Raw genomic sequence first — 20,566 nt, forward strand, 5'->3', positions numbered from 1 at the left:
AAAACTTATATACTTAGTTTAAATCTTTGGTGTACATATTTTCACTAAATATTTTACTATTTTAACTTTAGTAACTTTCAGCAACAGGTGAGTTATAAATTAACCTTTTATCTGGTTTAAGATGTAAAAGTGTACAGCCAGATATTTCTAAATTGAAAGACTTGAAAATTAAAAGGTAACTATATACAAGCTTAGACAAACATTTAGTTCACTGACCATTTTGAAGAAATGCCTTATATATGGCCATGGCAATACCAAATAATAAAAAATTGTGATAAGGAATAATGATTTACATGTTTTTGTAGATATTTTCCAAGACCAGATCGTCCCTTCATTGTAACTAACAAAATGTCAATTTTACTGTTCCACAGGAATAATTAACTACTGGGAAATTTAAATGGATCATTCAATTTACATATTCTACCAGAAAACACAGCCTGTAACTAGTGCTAAAATCTAGTTTGAAAATGTCTTTGCAAACATTACAGTGTTAAAACTCATGAAAAATCACTTCATTGACAAATATGAACCAGATGACGATCTAAAGGTGGCTAAGAAATTTATTTCCAAAACAAAGTTTATGAGTTTTCAGCCTGTTCAGTTGGAATTGATTGCTTTAGAGAGGCTAAATTATACATTGCTAATGATGGTTAAAAAGAACACTAAGCAAGGATAAGATATTTCAGCTCAGATGGCTACAAACAGTTTAAAAATGTGCAGCAGCTGTGGGTCTACAGTGCACCCACCTAAGAGGTATTTGTAGGAAAATCATTCATGCACTTATAGAGAACAGTTTTACAATTTGCTACAAATGATGCATGACATTTTTACAGTTGCAATAAGCAGCACTTCAGGAGATGGGGAAGGGAAACTAAAGTGCAGAACATGAAGGTACAAAGTATGATTAAATAAAAAGATGCTCAGCATTGAAGTCTCAAAAATTAATATTTGCTTAATATATGAGGAACGTTTGAAGACTCTGGGTCTATACTTAATGGAGTTTAGAAGGAGGAGGGGAGATCTAATTGAAACTTACAGAATATTGAACAGCCTGGACTGAGTGGATGTTGGGAAGATGTTTCCATTGGTAGGAGAGACGAGGACCAGAGGGCGCAGACGTTGAGTAAAGGAAAGACCTTTTATGGAGATAAGGAGAAACTTCTTCAGCCAGAGAGTGATGAATCTATGGAATTCACTGCTACAGAAGACTGTGGAGGCCAGGTCATTGGGTATTATTTAAGACAGACATTGTCAAGGGGATCAAAAGTTACGCAGACAAAGCGGGAGAAAGGGGTTGAAAAACTTATCAGCCATGATTGAATGGCGGAGAAGACTTGATGGGCTGAATGGCCTAATTTCTGTTCCTCTGTCTTATGGTGCCAAAATATTTTGTATTGTTTATTGACTGAAGCAAGTACCTAAATATCTCCAAAAAAATTAACTTCTGTGAGGTCATTTAATCACAAATCATAAGAAGAATTTTGGGATGTGCAGTTAAGATTTCAAAATTTCTAAGAGTTTCTAGGGCTCTAGCATGATTGCTACTCTGAGCAAGTGCACAATGGAAAGGAAACAGAATCTGATTTGGAGTGAATTCACAAAAATACTTGCTAACCATACATATCAAAGGGATTTAAAATTGTGACGTAATTTTGGTGACTGTTAAATCAACAGAAATAAATCTTGTGGTGCACAATCAAAATCTGACTTTCTTATTTCAATTACCAAACAATTTTGTAACATTAGCAACAAGTTATTGCTAGAAAATAGGCCAAAAGTAGGTTCTTGTCCTGCACAAAGGCATGTTCTCTGTACCCGAATAGATAATGTCTAAGAACGCCTGCACTTTGAGTGACAAATTTCTTTAGAATGAAGGTGGCACCACAGCAGATGTCCAACAGAAGGAAGGAGTGTAGACCAGTTGCTGATAGTGTTGTAGATGGCCACAGGAATGCAGCCTAAGGGAGGATTGCTGGGCTGTGGTGGGAAACAGGAGATGGAACTTAATGGTCTGCCTCACAGCAGGCTGGGAACTCATAATGAGGCACGAAGGCTTAGCTTGAAGACCCCGTCACCTTCCTCACCCCTGTAATTAAATATGACCACACAGAGACCAACAGAGACTCTGAAGTGGCTAACTGGCAAGTATTCTTGCAGTCTGGTGGGGTGAGGTAGCCTCCTTCTTTGCCAGGTTCTGTCCAATGAAGGGATACGTAGCAGTAATGGAGGGACCTATGGGAACACACAGCACCAGCTGTTTGCACGGATGTCCCTCATTGACATATGTGGGGCTCTCTGACAGGCCCTAGCAATCTCACCCGTTACACGGCTCTGGATCAATCCTCATCCTTGGGCCAACAGCAGTACCACAGCGATTGCTGCTGTTGTTGGTGCTGCTGGTACTGGAGAGCTGCTAGCATCTGATTGGCAAGGAGCTCTCTGAGCTGATACAACTGCTCTGCAAGAGAAAGGTCTTTGGTAGATTGACCCTGCAGATGTTGGAAGTCCTGACAACAACCAGTAAACTGCCTGAACAGAATTTAACACTGGCAGGGTTCTCAGAAATAGTTATGGTGTGGTTGCCAAGAGCTCTCCAGCAGTGGGTAGGCCTATCACCAGAACTGTTACATTTTGCCAAGGGTATTGGCAGCCTTGGGATGTGTGGAATAGCAGTGGCTGGCAGCAAACCCTGGATCCAGCAGGCTGCATTCACAGGAGTTATACATTGCAGGGTGCAGGACTGGGTAATGCAAAGGGAGATCAGGGATCCTGAACATTGTTTTCTGGGGCTAGTGAAGTGGGGAGCAGCGGTAATCAGTCCTTTAATCTTGGATCTGCAGTTAAATAAGTCATAGTTGTTTGCTTCAGAGGATTCCTTAAATTGGGGTTTGCTGGCTGCCACAGAGCAAACCAATTGGTGGGATCATCCAGCCCAAATGAAGCCTCCTGTGTAATTAAACAGCGACTGCCTGCATTAGCCAAGGACCTCTCTTCCTTGTCCCACATTAGTTTGAGGTTATTTAGTACCTGACAAATGAGTTCTACGTTGCCCAATTTTTATGTCAGTGAATCTGAAGAAAACAGCAACAGTATGTAACACATTTATAATCACTTAGTAAAAAAAAAGTTGTGTCTATCATGAATTGATGCATTTAAAGACTAGGCACTCTTTAGGAAAGTTAAACAAAAATATAAATCACAAAAGCCTTGTGTAAGCAACTTATATGTTTGCAGCCTTAAGTCTATAACTCATGGTGTTAAAGGCAAATTCTCTGCAATACGCCCAAATTTTTCTCGTCTTCGTCGGATTTTTTTCTGCAGCTGGAGTTTGTTGGTGAAGAAGATTTCTTTCCAACCAACCTCTGAAGCCAATGCTCGCGTTTCTGGGGTTATGGTATCACAGTGTCTCAAAACAAGACGCTCCCAGAGTTCTTCAGAATTACATACCTGCAGAGACAGCAAAGCAAATTTGGCCCTCAGCTAGTTACCACTGAACAGATCTTAATTAAAACCCTACTGCAGATCTATTTTGTACTTCTGAATATTCCAGTAGAAACAAGTCATCTAAATGTGCAAAAGAAAATGCACTTCACCATTTTATTATATTATTTTATTTTGATCCCCTTCCTCCCCCTCAATCAAAATATCTCCCTCACACACAAACATTTAATAAGGGGAAGGCATTATTTTCTGCTTCACTTTCTGTAATTTTCAATTTGAAATGTCTTACCTTTGGGTAGTCTGTCTGGCATTGAACACAAGACTTATACAATTGTACTGAGGTACCCGAGAGTGGAACATGCTGTAAAGTGACAAGTTCAATTTTATTTCACATTCTGTAATTTTCAGCTTGAAAGACTCTGTAATGTACTATTATGGATTTTATGAATGCAGTATATATTTTTAAAATAACAGGTGCATAACAGCCTGGTGTGGCAACTACTTTGCTCAGGAAGGTGGTGTGCACAGCTCTGACCATCACAGAAGCCAACCTTCTGTCCATGGACTCCATTTACACGGCTCGCTGCTGCGGAAAGGCTGCCAACATCATCAAAGACCCATCGCGCCCCAGTAATGATCTCCTTAACCTCTTCCGCCAGGCAGAAGATACAGAAGAAAACTGAAGGAACTGCGGATGCTGTAAATCAGGAACAAAACCAAAGTTGCTGGAAAAGCTCAGGAGGTCTGGCAGCATCTGTGAAGGAAAAAACAGAATTAACGTTTCGGGTCCGGTGACCTTTCCTCAGAACTTGGTTTTGAGGAAGGGTCACCAGACCCGAAACGTTAAGTTGGTTTTTATCTTCACAGATGCTGCCAGACCTGCTGAGCTTTTCCAGAAGATACAGAAGCTTGAACACATGCAGCAGGTTCAAGAACAGCTTCTTCCCTGCTGTTAATAGACTGATGAATGGACCTCTCTAACTTCAAATAATGCTGACCTTGTTAATGTTGATCGTGCCCAGCGGACGTCCTGTGAGATGTAACTTGTGTGCCTTACTCTGTCCAAGTCCTTTTTACAGCCTATGATCTGTATGTCCTTGCTTACTATGATCTGCCTGTACTGCTCATAAACAATACTTTTCACTGTAGTTAGGTAATATAATAAATCAAAAAAATTATAAATACCTTACGAATATGAACCAATGTGACTTGAGAAGTTTAATTTGTCAGCTTCCTTCTGTTACAAGAAAAACATTACTTGTGACACTACAGTTTGGGTCAGATGCTGAAAAGGCTCAATGGGGAAGGCCCTTTCCAACATAGTCCAACGACGGGTTTAAGCTTATGTAAAACTCTTCCAGTAGTATGCACAAGAAAATGTTTCACATGAAATACAAATGAATATTATAAACATAACCTGTGATGGAAAGCTTAATGAGGCACCTCATGTCCAAAAAAAGGAACTGATGTGTATTGCACTTTATGTAGTGAGAAATTTGAACCATAACGTAAAGGTACATATACAAATTTTATGAATAATGTATATTTGAGGAAAAACATGGTTATGACTGTTGGTCTGATTGTCAAACATTTCATTTATTAGAAAAGACGCACTTAACCTCAATACATATTGTACCCTTTTAGTTTGCTGTTAAGAAAAGGAACAAAAGCAGTGAATTGTGTGAGGTACTTGTGCAATTTGGCCGTAATTTAGAATCTGAATAATCTTTGTTTCAACATTCTGAGATGTTACAACAGCACCCTCTAATGGTTATAACAATAATCCACATAATCTTTTCAAAATCTGAACTGCAAAGTGGATAAGGGAATATTTTTGAATGTTATTTATATGAACACGCAGAAGGCATTTGATAATGTACCTCATGAGGGACAGTTCATTCAAGTTGAAGTGCATGGAATTGTGGGCAAATTATTGACCTGCTTAGGAAATTCTCCCAGATTACCTAGCCACAGTGCAGGATAATGGACAATTACTCCAATTGACAGGATGTTTCAGTGTTATCTGATAAAAACAGAATATGAGGCCTCAAGCATTTACTATATTTGTTGGTGACTTAGATGTTGAGATAGAAAGCCACAAAACAAATTTGCTTATGATGCAAAGATTAGTTGCCTTGTAAACAGTGTAAATGGAAACATAAAGAAATATTGAGCGAATAAATGAACGTGCAAAACTTTATCAAATGGATTTCAACGTAGACAAATATGGGACCACCTGCTCTGATCTAAAAAGTACAACAGGATGTTTTCTGAATGGTAAAAATCTAGAAACAGGGGAGTTTTTTTCCCCTATTCATTCATGGGATGAGGGCATCGCTGACCAGGCAGCATTTATTGCCCATCCCTAATTAGCCAGAGGGCAGTTCAGAGTCAACCAGATTGCTGTGGGTCTGGAGTCACATGTAGGCCAGACCAGGTAAGGATGCAGTTTCCTTCCCTAAAGGACATTAGTGAACCAGATGGGGTTTTCTGACAATTGATAAATGGTTCATGGTCATCATTAGATCCTTAATTTCATGTTCTATTGAATTCAAATTCCACTATCTGCTGTAGTGGGATTTGAACCTGCGTCCCCAGAACATTGTCTGGGTCTCTGGATTAACAGTATAGTGATAATACTCTTGAGGTCATTGCCTCCCCTCCTGTTCCACGTACAGAAATTGTTAAAATGTAATGAACAGATGCAGAAAATAATCACAAAGCTAATGAAATGATAGTCTCTATATTTAGAGTACTAAGATTAGAAGAGGAAGTTACAAAGGCAGAGAAGTTACGCTTAGCTATACAAAGCCTTGGTTAAATTACTATGGGGCTCTATGCGTAGTTCTGGTCTGCACAACTTTGAGAAAGATACGTAATCCTTGGAAGGATTTGAATCACACTACGGCAGATGGTGGAATTTGAATTCAATTTAAAAAAGTCTGGAGTTAAGACTCAGAGATAGTAAGAAGAGCAGATGCTGGAGTCAGAGATAACACAGTGTGGAGCTGGAGGAACACTGCAGGCCAGGCAGCATCAGAGGAACAGGAAAGTTGATGTTTCAGGTCAGGACCCTTCTTCAGACCCTTTTTCAGTTTTGATTTTGAAGCCATTCAGTTGTACAAATCGCTACAAGTCTCAAAGAAATGAAACCAGATGGATCACCTGGCATCAACCTCGACACCAGAAAAGACAACAGTGGAAACAGCCCTGTTGACCCTGCAAAATCCTCCTCACTAACATAGGGGGCTAGTGCCAAAATTGGGAGAGCTGTCTCACAGACTAGTCAAGCAACAGCCTGACACATTCATACTCACAGACTCATACCACACAGAAAATGTCCCTGGATATGTCCTGTCTCACCGGTAGGACCGACCCAGCAGAGGTGGAGGCACAGTGGTATACAGTTGGGAGGGAGTTGCTCTGGGAGTCCTCAACATTGACTCCCGACCCCATAAAGTCTTATGGCTACAGATTAAACATGGGCAAGGAACCTGCTGATTACCACGTACTGTCCTCCCTCAGCTGATGAATCGGTACTCCTCATGTTGAGCAACATTTGGAGGAAGCACTGAGGATGGCAAGGGCACAAAATGTACTCTGGGTGGGGGATTTCAATGTCCATCACCATCAGCAGCAGTACTACTGATCGAGCTGGTTGGGTCCTAAAGGACATAGCTGCTAGACCGGGTCTGCAGCAGGTGGTGAGGGAACCAACAAGTGGGAAAAACATACTTGACCTCATTCTTACTAATCTGCCAGCTGCAGTTACATCTATCCATGACAGTATCGGTAAGAGTGACCATCGCACAGACCTTGTGGAGACGAAGTCCCACCTTCACATTGAGAACAACCTCCATCGTGTTGTGTGGCACTATCACGTGATAAATGGGAGACTTCACACAGATCTAGCACCTCAAGACTGGGCATCCATGAGGCGCTGTGGGCCATCAACAACAGCAGAATTGTACTCCAGCACAATCTATAACCTCATAGCCCGGCATATCCCCCACTCAACCATTACCATCAAGCCAGGGGATCAACCCTGGTTCAATGGACAGTGCAGGAGGGCATGCCAGGAGCAGCACCAGGCATACCTGAAAATGAGGTGTCAACCTGGTGAAGCCATCAAACAGGACTACTGCATGCCAAACAGTAAAAGCAGCAAGTGATAGAAAAAGCTAAGTAATCAGATTGAAGCTCTGCAGTCCTGCCACATCCAGTCGTGAATGGTGGTGGACGATTAAACAACTCACTGGAGGAGGAGGCTCCACAAATATCCCCATCCTCAATGTTGGAAGGGCCCAGCACATCAGTGCAAAAGCTAAGGCTGAAGCTTTCACAGCAATCCTCAGCCAGAAGTGCCGAGTGGATAATCCATCTCGGCCTCCTCCAGTGGTCCCCAGCGTCACAGTTACCAGTCTTCAGCCAATTCGATTCACTCCACCTGGTGTTAACAAACAGTTGGAGACACTGGATACTGCAAAGGCTACCGGCCCTGACAACATTCCGGCAATAGTACTGAAGACTTGTGCTCCAGACCTTGCCGCTTCCCTAGGCAAGCTGTTCCAGTCCAGTTACAACACTGGCATCTACCTGGCAATGTGGAAGGTTCCGCAAGTGTGTCCTGTACACAAAAAGCAATACAAATCCAACCTGGCTAATTACCGCTCCATCAGTCTGCTCTCAATTATCAGTAAAGTGATAGAAATTGTCAGTAACAGTGCTGTCAAGCACCACCTGCTCAGTGACGCCCAGTTTGGGTTCCGCCAGGGCCACTCAGCTCCTGACCTCATTACAGCCTTGGTTCAAACATGGACAAAAGAGCTGAATTCCAGAGGTGAGGTGAGAGTGACAGCCCTAGACATCAAGGCTGCATTCAACCAAGTGTAGCATCAAGGTGCCCTAGCAAACAGGAATCAATGAGCATTGGGGGAAAACTCTCTGATGGTTGGAGTCATACCTGGCACACAGGGTGATAGTTATGGTTGTAGGAGGTCAAGTATCTCAGCTCCAGGACATCTTTGCAGGAGTTCCTCAGGGTAGTGTCCTCAGCCCAACCATCTTCAGCTGCTTCATCAATGGCCTTCCCTCCATCATCAGGTCAGAAGTGGGGATGTTCGCCGATGATTGCACAATGTTCAGCATCATTCACGGCTCCTCAGATACTGAAGCAGTCCATGTCCAAATGCAACAAGATTTAGACAACATCCAGGCTTGGGCTGACAAGTGGCAAGTGACATTCGCACCACACAAATGCCAGGCTATGACCATCATCAATAAGAGACAATCTAACCACCACCCCTTGGCATTCAATGGTGTTACCATCACTGAATCCCCCACTATCAACATCCTGAAGGTTATCATTAACTAGAAACTGAACTGGACTCACCACATTAACAGAGTGGCTACAAGAGCAGGCCAGAAGCTAGGAATACTGCGGCGAGTAACTCACCTCCTGACTCAAAGTTTGTCCACCATCTACAAGGCACAAGTCAGGAGTGTGATGGAATACTCGTCACTTGCCTGGATGAGTGCAGCCCCAACTACAATCAAGAAACTTGACACTATCCAGGGCAAAGCAGCCCGCTTGATTGGCACCACATCCACAAGCATCCACTCCCTCCACCACCGACACTCAGTAGCAGCAGTGTGTACTATCTATAAGATGCACTGAAGAAATTCACTGAAGATCCTCAGACAGCACCTTCCAAACCCATGACCACTTCCATCTAGAAGGACAAGGGCAGCAGATACTTGGGAACACCACCACCTTCAAATTCTCCTCCAAACCACACACATCCTGCCTTGGAAATAGATCACCGATCCTTCACTGTTGCCTGGTCAAAATCCTGGAATTCCCTCCCTAATGGCATTGTGGGTCAACCACAGCAGGAGGACTGTAGTGGTTCAAGAAGGCAGCTCACCACCACCTTCTCAAGGGCAACTAGAGATGGGCAAGAAATGCTGACCCAGCCAGTGATGCCCACATCCCACAAATGAATAGAAAAAAGAAAGACCAGCATGGATTTATAAAACTGCCTGAACTACAAGGTTTGAAATACGAAGTGAGATTACACAAATCAGGTTTATGTTAACTGAATTCAGATGGTAAAGGGTTGATTTGGTACAAGTTTCCACATCATTAAGGAAGCAGATAGAGCAGACCGAAAGCAACTATTTCTGCTGATTTGGAAACTGGGGCAAGTGGACAGACTATAAAAATTAGAACCAGACCTTTTAGGAAACACTTTACATACAAAGTGTGGCACAAGTCTGCAAATCTCTTTCACAGACGGCATTTGGTACAAGATCAATGGTAACTTTTAAACTTGAGATTGATAGCTTTTTGTAATTCAAAATGGAGCAAAGGCAGGGATATAGCTTGTATCACAGATCTCAGTGAATGACAGATCCGACTTGAGATGTTAAATTGATTACAGCTGTTCTGCCATTCCTTACTATATTTCCAAGTATCATTGGTTTAACAGGATTAATTGGTGCAACTTGGATTGGAAACGTTGGGGAGATGGTTTGAAAATTTTAAACTGTTGTCACCCATGCTGTCATTACTTTTCTACAACTTTCTAAAGGGTCTACCACATATCATAAACTCCCCGCCTCACAATTATTATTTCAGATAGTGAGCCTACTGGCAAAACCAGCAGGTGGAGGGTGAATAGTGGCATGCTGGTAATGTCACTGGACTAATAATCCAGAAGTCCAGACAAATATTACAGGACTAGGGTTCAAATCCCACTACGGCAGATGGTGAAACTGGAATTCAGTGTATATTGGTAACTTTTCAACAGCTGTCGATTATTGTAAACTCCCATTTCGTTCACAGCCTTTCAAAGAATGGAAATCTGCTGCTCTTTCCTGGGCTGCCCTACATATGAATCAAGACCTACAGCAATGTGTTTGGGTCTGAACAGTCAGAGAGTTTTGGAGATGTATAGCACGGAAACAGACTCTTCAGTCCAATTTGTCCATGCCGTTCAGATACCCTAAATTAATCCAGTCCCGTTTGCCAGCATTTGGTCCATATCCCTCTAAACCCTTCCTCTTCATATACTCATCCAGATGTCTTTTAAATCTTTTAATTGTACCAGTTTCCACCACTTATTCTGGCAGCTCGTTCAATACATGCACCATCCTCTGCGTGAAAAGGTTGCCCTTTAGGTTGCTTTTAAATCTTTCCCCTCTTGCCTTAAACCTATGGCCTCTAATTTTGGACTCTACTACCCTGGAGGAAAGACCTTGGCTGTTCACACTATCCATGCCCCTCATGATTTTATAAACCTCTATAAGGTCACCCCTGAGCCCCCATCACTTCAGAGAAAACAGTCCCAGTCTCTTCCTGCAGCTCAAACCCTCCAACCCTGGCAACATCCTTGTAAATCTTTTCTGAACCCTTTCAAGTTTTGCAACATCTGCCCAATAGCAGGGAGACCAGAATTTAACGCAATATTCCAAAACTGGCCTAACCAACGTCCTGTACAGCCACAACACAACCTCCCAACTCCTATACTCAATGCACTGATCAATAAAGGCAAGCATACCAAATGCCTTCTTCACTATCCTGTCTACTTGTGATTCCACTTTCAAGGAACTATGAATCTGCATTCCAAAGTCCCTTTGTTTGGCAACACTCCCCAGGGCCTTACCATTCAGTGTATATGCCCTACCCTGATTTGCCTTACCAAAATGTAGCACTTCACATTTATCTAGATTAAATTCCATCTGCCACTTCTCAGCCCATCAGATGAAGGTCCCGTTGTATTCTGAGGTAATCTTCTTCGCTGTCCATTATGCCCCAAATCCCTAGTTGCCCAATGATAGACTAGCCAGTGATGTGCACATCCCAAAACATCTTAGAAAGAAACGGAATAGCTGAGGCTGACCAAACTGCAAAGAAGATGAGGTGCAAGGCACTTATTTACATTAATACACCCTATCTCCATTGTATTCAATAAGCAGAGGTGGTTACCTGCACAAACAAAGTGACAATTCAATCATATGCCATGTGGATTTGCATTTACCATTATAAACATGCACAGTTCTATCAAAGACCATCCAGGTTACAATGACCATTAGTTTCCAATCCATAGTGCTATTCCTAAGGAAAAGTGTAACTTAAAATTAACAGTTGTGGCTTGATGCACCAGTGAAGTTGCAGGTGCTTTGTTCTCTTAAGTTATCAATTTCATGGTCTTCTCCATGGACAATCAACAGTAACATGCCAAAATAAGCCAGTTCACTGAGCGGCATAATTTCCCCAAATTCCAAAGACTCATAGATTGCACATACCTAATTATACATAGCTCATTTATCAATGAATGTCATTATGTATACCTCAATATTCTACCTATTTGCAACCAGCAATACTTCATAATTACATTGAATACTCATTGTCAGTAATGTCTGTATTTTAAGGAATTCAAGAATATGAAACGTTTTCACTAAATACAATAACAGAATGCACCTCTATGGAGTAAGCAGTAACAAGGTATGTTTTCCATAAAAGTTATCATAGAACACAGTATATATTCAGAAAGCCTTTGACAAAGTGTCACACAGGAAGCTGATAAATAAGATTAGATCCCATTGTGTTGGGGGCAAGGTACTTGGACGAGTAGAGGATTGGATGACTGCAGAAGGGATCTTTTTCAGAAAGGTAGCCAGTAACTACTGGAGTTCTGTAGGGATCAGTGATGGGACCATAACTGTTCACATTACACCTTAATGATCTGGATGAAGGAACAGAGGGCATTGTTGCTAAATTTGCAAATGACACAAAGATAGGTGGAGAGACGGGTAGTGTTGAGGAAGTGATAATTAGAATTAAAGCAACCTCTAAAGTCATGTGCACTTGAATGAGTGCAGTGAAAAGCTTGTAATGTCACCTCTCGGCGCCATCTTATGTACAGGGTACCGAGGTACACATAGTTTCAGTGTTGTTACAGAATTGAAATAGTAAAAAAAGACATGGGAGTACAAAGTTTAAAAACCCAGAATGAGAATAAAAAGTGCCTTTAAAGTACTCAAGTTACAGTCCTTTTCCACGGAGTCTTTGCCCACCGGGCTTCAGAGCACAAGGCCTCGGTGCCTCCATGTGCCGGCCTCTGTACTGGACTCGCCTCCAGGACTCTATCCCCCCAGCTGGCCTGCACTCGCTCTGCTCCCACTCCGGGCTCCAGTTGCAACTCTTCTTCCAGCTCAGCCTGCGCTCGCTCTGCTCCCTGCTCTGGGCTCTGGCCTGCGACTCCGCTCCTGCTCCGGCTCTGGGCTCCGGTTGCGACTCTGCTCCCCGCTCGGCCCGCGTCCGCTCTGCTCCCCATTCCAGGACTCGGCCCCCGTGCTCGCTCCGGGCTCCAGCTGCGACTCTGCCCCCCACTTGGCCCGCGCCCGCTCGGCTCCCCGCTCCAGGACTCGGCCCCCTCGCCCGCTCTGCTCCGGGACTCAGCCCCACCCATCCTGCTCCCTGCTCCGGGGCTCGGCCCCCGCGCCCACCCTGCTCCCCCAGCGCCCGCCCTGCTTCTCGCTCCCGGCTCTAGCTGTGAATCTGCTCCCTGCTTGGCCCACGCCCGCTCGGCTCCCCGCTCCGGGACTCACCCCCGCGCCCGCCCTGCTCCGTGCTCCGGGGCTCGGCCCCTGACTCCACTCTGCTCCCCGCTCCGGGGCTCGGCCCGCGCTCGCTCGGCTCCCCGCTCCGGGGCTCGGCCCGCGCTTGCTCTGCTCCCCGCTCTGGGGCTCGGCCCGCGCTCGCTCTGCTCCCCGCTCCGGGGCTTGGCCCGCGCTCGCTCTGCTTCCACGCTGGGCCCCAGCCTGTGACTCGCTTCTGGGACTAGGCCCACAGTTAATCTGCTCCCTCGCTGGGCTCTGGCCCCCCGAGTCGTCTCCCTTCGTCTTGCCTCTATATTAAGAAATTAAAAGTTAGGGGTGGGGTGAAAAATGGCTGCAAAGAGCGGAAAAAAAAGAAAGAAGGAAAAGGAACTGATGAGCGGGGGAGCTATGGCTGGAGCTTCTTACTCTGCCACCATCTTGCTTAGGGCTGGACAGACTAGAAGAACAGGCAAAGAAATGGAAAACTGTGAGGTTTTGCATTTTGATAGGAAGAATAGAGGTACAGACTTCTTTTTAAAGGGGAAAAAGGCTTCAGAAATCTGAAGCACAAAGGGACTTGGGAGTCTTACTTCAGGATTAACATGCAGTTGGCAGTTAGAAAGGCAAATGCAATGTCAGCGTACATTTTGAGAGGGTAAGAATACAAGAGCAGAGATGTACTGCTGAGGCTCTGTGAGGCTTTGGTCAGACTGCATTTGGAATATTATGAGCAGTTTTGGGCCCCATATCTAAGGAAGGATGGGCTAGCGTTGGAGACCAGTCACAGGAGGTTCACAAGAATAATCCTGGAGATGAAGGGCTTGTCATATGAGGAGCAGTTGAGGACTCTGGGTTTGTACTCAACAGGGTTTACAGGAAGGAGAGGGGATCTGACTGAACCTTACAGAACACTGAGAGGCCTGTGGTGAGTGAATAAAGAACAAAGAACAAACAACAAAGAACAATACAGCACAGGAACAGACCCTTTGGCCCTCCAAGGCTGCACCAACATGTTCTACCCATTCCATACGAAAACTGTCTTCACACTTGGGATCTATATGCCTCTATTCCCTTCCTATTCATGTATTCGTCCAGGTGTGTCTTGAATGCTGCTACTGTGTCTGCTTCCACCACCTCCTCTGGCAGCACGTTCCAGGCACTCACCACCCTTTGTGTGAAAAACTTGCCTTGCACATCTCTTTTAAACTTCTCATCCGCACCTTGAACCTGTGTCCCTTAGTAATTGACCCTCTCCACCCTGGGAAAAAGCTTCACACTTCCCATTCTATCCATCCCATTCACAATTTTATAAACTTCTATCAAGTCGCTCCTCAACCTCCTGCGCTCCAATGAAAACAAACCCAGTCTATCCAGCCTTTCTTCATAGCTAAAATCCCCTGTACCAGACAACATCCTGGTAAACCTTTTCTGTAGCCACTCCAAGGCATCTACATCCTTCTGGTAGTGTGGTGACCAGACCTGTACACAATATTCCAAGTGTGGCCTGACTAAAGTTCTATATAGCTACAGCATAATTTGTCTATCCTTATACTCAATGCTCCTTCCAATGAAGGCAAGCATGCCAAATGCCTTTTTTACTACCTTATCTGCCTGCGCCGTCACCTTCACTGATCTGTGGACCTGCACACCCAGACGGCTCTGCAAATCTATAGTCGTAAGGATTCTGCCAGTGTATAATTTTCACTTGTACTTGACCTTCCAAAATGCATCAACCCACCTCTGTCCGGATTAAACTCCATCTTCCATTTTTCTGCCCATGCTTCCAACTGATCTATATCCTGCTATATCTTCTGACAGTCCTCCTCACTATCCACAACTCCACCAACCTTTGTATCGTCTGCAAACTTACTAATTAGACCAGCCACATTTTCCTCCAAATCATTTATGTAGATCACGAACAACAGAAGTCCCAGCACTGATCCCTGTAGAACACCACTCGTCATAACCCTCCATTCCAAAAAGCATCCTCCCACCACTACCTTCTGTCTCCTATGACTAAACCAGTTCTGTACCATCTTGCCAGCTCACCCCTGATATCGCGTGACTTCATCTTTTTCACCAGACTGCCATGAGGGACCTTGTGAAAGGCTTTACTGAAGTCCATGTAGACAGCATCAACCATTTTTCCCCTCATCAAGCATCTTCATTGCCTCTTCAAAGAATGCGATCCAGTTAGTGAGGCATGACCTCTTCTGCACGAAACCATGCTGTCTATCGCTAATAAGTCCATTTGCTTCTAAATGCGCATGGATCTCTTCGCGAGAATCTTTTCCAATAATTTTCCTACCCCTGACATGAGACTCACAGGCTTGTAATTTCCTGGATTATCCCTACTACCCTACTTAAACAATGGGACAACATTGGCTATTCTCCAGTCCTGTGGAACCTCATCTGTGGCCAAAGAAGATATACAGATGTCGGTCAATGCTCCAGCAATTAGTTCTCTTGCCTCCCTTAATATTCTGGGATAAACAGGACCTGGGGACTTATCCACTTTAATAGTTTTTAAGACGCACAATACCGCTTCCTTTTTAATAGCAACTTCGCTTAGAAATTCTGAGATCATCCTCCACCAATTCCTTCTCTTTGGTGAATACCGACATAAAGTATTCATGTAGGACCTCACCTACCTCTTCCACACATAGGTTCCCTCCTTTGTCCTTGTGTGGGCTAACCCTTTCCCTGGCTACCCTCTTGCTTTTTATATATGTATAAAAAGCCCTGGGATTCTCCTCAATCCTGTTTGTTAATGACTTTCCATGACCTCCTTATATACTTCAAGGGCTTCATTAGTTCCTATCCTCCTAGACTTTATACATGCTTCCTTTATCTTTTCGACCAAGGTCATATCCCTGATCATCCAGGTTCACATAACTTGCCATACCTATCCTTCATTCTCGCAGGAATGTGCCGCTCCTGAACTCTTATCAACTGCTGTTTGAAATACTCCCACATGTCCGATGTAGATTTACCCTCAAACAACCACTTCCAATCAAAATTCTCCAGTTTCTGCCTAATATTGCTTTAGTTCGCTTTCCCCCAGTTTAACACTTTCACCCGGGGACAGCTGGTGTCCCTATCCATGAGTATCTTAAAAGTCATGGTATTATGGTCACTATTCCCAAAATGCTCCCCCACTGAAACTTCACTCACCTGGCCAGGCTCACTGCCCAAAACCAGATCCAGTATAACCCCTTCCCTGGTTGGACTGTTTACACACCGTGTCAAGAAATCCTCCTGAATGGTCCTTACAAATTCTGACCCATCCAAACCCCTGGCACAAAGTGAATCCCAGTCAGTACAGGGGAAGGTAGAATCACCTAGCACAACAACCTTGCTGTTTTCACATCTTTCTAAAATCTATCTACATATTGTCTCCTCTCCTCTACCTCTTGCTGATTGTTGGGAGGCCTGTAGTGTACCCCCAGCATTGTGATTTCATCTTTCTTATTCCTGAATTCTACCCATACTGCCTCGCTGCACGAGTCCTGCGATGTATCCTCTCTCAGTACAGCTGTGAAATACTCCTCTGCCAGTAATGCAACTCCCCCAACCCTTTCATATCCCTTTCTATCACATCTGAAACATCCAAATCCTGGGACATTCAGCTGCCAGTCCTGACCCTCTTTCAGCCAAAATTCTATCATCATAATAATGTCATAGTTCCAAGTACTCGCCTAAGCTCCAGGTTAATCTACCTTGCTTACTATACTTCTCGCATTGAAATACAGGCATTTCTGACCATCTCCCCTGCTCTTTTGAACAGCATTTCCCTGCCTGCTCTTCGCCATGTTTGCCCTGGTTTCTACCTCTCCCTCACTTTCTGCATCTACTGACTTAATCCTCTGGTTCCTATCCCCCTGCCACACTAGTTGAAACCCTTCCAAACCACTATACCAAGTACCCTCCTCCAAGGGTATCAGTCCCAGTCCTGCCCAGGTGTAACCCGTCCAGTTTGTATAGGTCCTACCTCCCCCAGAACTAGTCCCAGTGCCCCATGAATCTGAAACCCTCCTTCTCACACCATCTTTTAAGCCACATATTCATCCTATATATCCTGCTGTTTCTACTCCGACTAGCTGGTAGCACTGGTAGCAATCCTGAGATAACTACCTTTGAGGTCCCGCATTTCAACTTTCTTTTTGTTTTCTATATTCTGCTTTTCGGACCTCATTCCCTTTTTTACCTGTGTTGTTAGTACCAACATGTACCACGACCATTGGCTGTTCACCCTCCCCCTCAAGAATGTCCTGTAACCACCCCATGACATCTAGGGCCCTAGCACTAGGAAGGCAACACACCATCCTGGACTCTTGATTGTGGCTACAGAAACACCTACCTAGTCCCCTTATAACTGAATCCTCTATAATTAGCATTTCTATGCCTATTTCTCCCTCCCTTTGCAGCATAGCCAACTATGGTGCCATGAATTTGGCTGCTGCTGTTATCCCCTGAGAGGCCATTCCCTCAAAAGTATCCGTTTTGCAGGGGAATAGCCACAGGAGATTCTTACACTGCCTGCTTAGCCCTTCTGCTCTGCCTGGTGGTCACCCATTCCCTTCTTGCCTGTGGAGTCTGAGTGCGGTGTGACCACTTCTCTATATGTGCTATCCACGATACTCTCTGCCCTTGCGAATACTCTACAATGTCCCCAGATGCCGATCCAACTCTGAAACTTGAGCTTCCAGGAGCTTCAGCTGGAAACACGTCTTGCACACATGCAGGTCCTGGGCACTAGAAATGCATCCAGCTTCCCACATGGAGCAAGAGAAGCAGGCTATGATTTGGAGCTCTCCTGTCATGTCCTATCCCTTCAACTTAATTAATCCTTACAATATCAAATACTTTAAATTGGAGCTGCTGGTAATCTCTGCTTTGATAACAATTTTTCAAATCTTACCTGCTACTCACCAATGACAGCTTCCAGAAGCGGTTTAGGCTTGCGCTCCATTACCTGCTGGAACTCTCACGGCCGACCTTCCTCTCATGATGTTCTGTCTCTTCTCCATTGAACCTTGTCAAGTGGACCGAGAGTGGATGTGGAGAAGATGTTTCCACTAGTAGGAGAGACTAGGACCCATGGTACAGCCTCAGACTGAAGAAATGACTCTTTAGAACTGAGATGCGGAGGTATTTCTTCAGCCAGAGGGTGGTGAATCTGTGAAACTCATCGCCACAGAAGGCTGTGGACACTGAATAATTGACTGTGTTTAAGACAGAGATAGGTAGGTTCTTGATGAGCAAGGGGATTGACGGTTATGGGGAGAAGGCATTAGAATGGGGTTCAGAAGCATATCAGCCATGATCGAATGGCAGAGTAGACCTAATGGGCAGAATGGCCTAATTCTGCTCCTATATCTTATGGTCTTTACAGGACACATATCAAGAGTTTGCAAAAAAACTAGTAGCATTCTGAAGCATCTCAGTAATGATGACATGTTGTAGTTTGTCCCAAAGACAGGGGCTCATCATTAACAGCAGCATTTCTCTCTGCCCAAGAGTTCTTAATCACATCTCTATACGATGACATCACAAAGTGGAAGAAGAGGAGTCAGGCTTAAGAAGAGAACAAACTTGGGGTTGAACCCATGTTGTTGCCATTATTCCAAATCATGCTTATACCTTATAACTGAACTAACAGTTCATCTTTAGAACAGCATGAGCATCCAAAAACAAACAGCGATGGACAATTAGTTTCTGCTGCAAGGCATTCGTCTGTTGTGGGAGGTAATCTTCTACACAAAATGAACTGCATGTATTCAAACCATACTGCCGAACAGGACCGTGTTTATGCTCCATAAAAGCCTCAACCTGTTATTTAATTTAAACCTGTAACCATATGTCCCAATGTCTCCCAAGAGGGTTATCTGAAATTACAAAGGGATCTTGATCAATTGGCCAATTGGCTGAGGAGTGGGAGATGGAGTTTAATTTGAATAAATGTGAGGTAAAGAAAACAAAGGCAGGACTTATACAGTTAATGGTAGGGCCCTGGGTACTGTTGTCAAACAGAGAACCCAGGGGTTCAGGTACATAATTCTTCGAAAGTTGCATCACAGGTAGACAGGGTGGTTAAGGCAGAGTTTAGCAACTTGCCTTTATTGCTCAGACCATTGAGTGTAGGAGGTGGGATGTCATGTTGAAGTTGTACAGGACATTGTAGCAGTACTCTTCTGGAGTACTGTGTCCAGTTCTGGTTGCCCTGCCTTCAGAAGGATATACTATATTGGACAGGGTTCAGAAAAGATTTACCAGGATGTTGCCAGGACTGGAGGATTTCCAGTCAGAAGGAGGGGCTGGATAGGCTGGGACTTTTTTCACTGGAGTGTAGGAAGTTGAGGGGTGACCTTATAGAGGTTAATAAAATCATGACGGGGAATAGATAAGGTGAATAGCAAAGGTCCTTTCCCTCGGGTGAAGGAGTTCAAATCTAGGGGGCTTATGTTTAAGTTGAGAAGAGAAAGATTTAAAAGGGACCTGAGGGACAACTTTTTCACACAGAGTATGGTTTGTACATGGAATAAATTGCCAGAGGAAGTGGTAGATGCAAATAGAGTTACAACATTTAAAAGACATTTAGACAGATACATGAATAGGAAAGGTTTAGAGGGATGTGGGTCAAATGCAGGCAAGTGGGACTATTTTAGTTTGGGAAACTAGGTTGGACCAAAGGGTCTGATGCTCTACTGTATGACTCTATGTATTTCACTAGTTTCTCTTTATATGGACTTATGATGCTTGACTCAACTACTCCTTGTGATAGGAAGTTCCACATTCTAACCAATCCCAGTAAAGAATGTTCTCCTATATTCCTTACTAAATTTATTGGTACCTATCTTTTAGATATAGTCCCTAATTTTGGGCTCAGTACAAGTGGAAAAATCCTTTCAAATGTCTACCCTATCAAACCTCTTATTAATTTTAAAGACCTCTATCAGGTCACTCTTCATTTTTCTCTTGTCTGAAGAGCTCTACCGTATTCCGTCTTTGGAGATATGGATTACCTGTTAGCTCTGCTGTCATCCTAACAAGTATTTTGCACCCTCTCCATTGTCTGTTTTTCCTTTATGTAATTTGGAGACCAGAATAGATCACAGGACTCCAAGCATCTCTTTTAAAAAAAAAAGGGAAATATTTCAGGCAAAAAAAAATCAACATTTTCCTCTTCTTTACCGATGTTGTCAGACTTACAGAATTAGAAGCAAATCACTAAGTGATTAGCATAATTCACCATTTGAAACTGCATACTGAGTGCCAGTGCTTATAACATGGGAGTTATATGGCTGAATTTTACCACTGCGCCAGTTTTAGAGAGCTTGAGTGAATTTTCTCATGCTATTTTCCACAGCTCACCTCATTAGCTATGCATCATGTCCCACAGTGCCTGGTTTGTACTATCATGCACTCGGCAATGGCAGTAATACCCACCACTGCTGATATCTTCCAGGATTCCTGATGTTGGTGCCAGTTTTAAAGCCTTGCTGTGCATCAGTTCAAA

General features: G+C 43.8%; 1 protein-coding gene across 3 annotated transcripts in view; it reads right to left on the reverse strand.

The window, feature by feature from the left end:
* Positions 1-534: 534 nt before the first annotated feature.
* Positions 535-20,566, reverse strand: part of LOC109929797 (F-box only protein 36) — a 77,569-nt gene continuing 57,537 nt past the window's right edge. Inside the window, exons 4-5 of one of the 3 annotated variants that reach the window (XM_048604691.1) lie at positions 3,731-3,802; positions 535-3,447 (exon numbers count right to left, since the gene is read on the reverse strand). In XM_048604691.1, coding sequence (XP_048460648.1) covers positions 3,250-3,447; positions 3,731-3,802 — 270 coding nt within the window. In that variant the 3' untranslated portion in view covers positions 535-3,249. The remainder of the gene's footprint in view (positions 3,448-3,730; positions 3,803-20,566) is intronic. The other 2 variants (XM_048604692.1, XM_020529374.2) reach the window with 2 other exon arrangements.

This window comes from Rhincodon typus, chromosome 13, assembly GCF_021869965.1.
Source record: "Rhincodon typus isolate 14 chromosome 13, sRhiTyp1.1, whole genome shotgun sequence".
Classification (NCBI taxonomy): Eukaryota; Metazoa; Chordata; class Chondrichthyes; order Orectolobiformes; family Rhincodontidae; genus Rhincodon; species Rhincodon typus.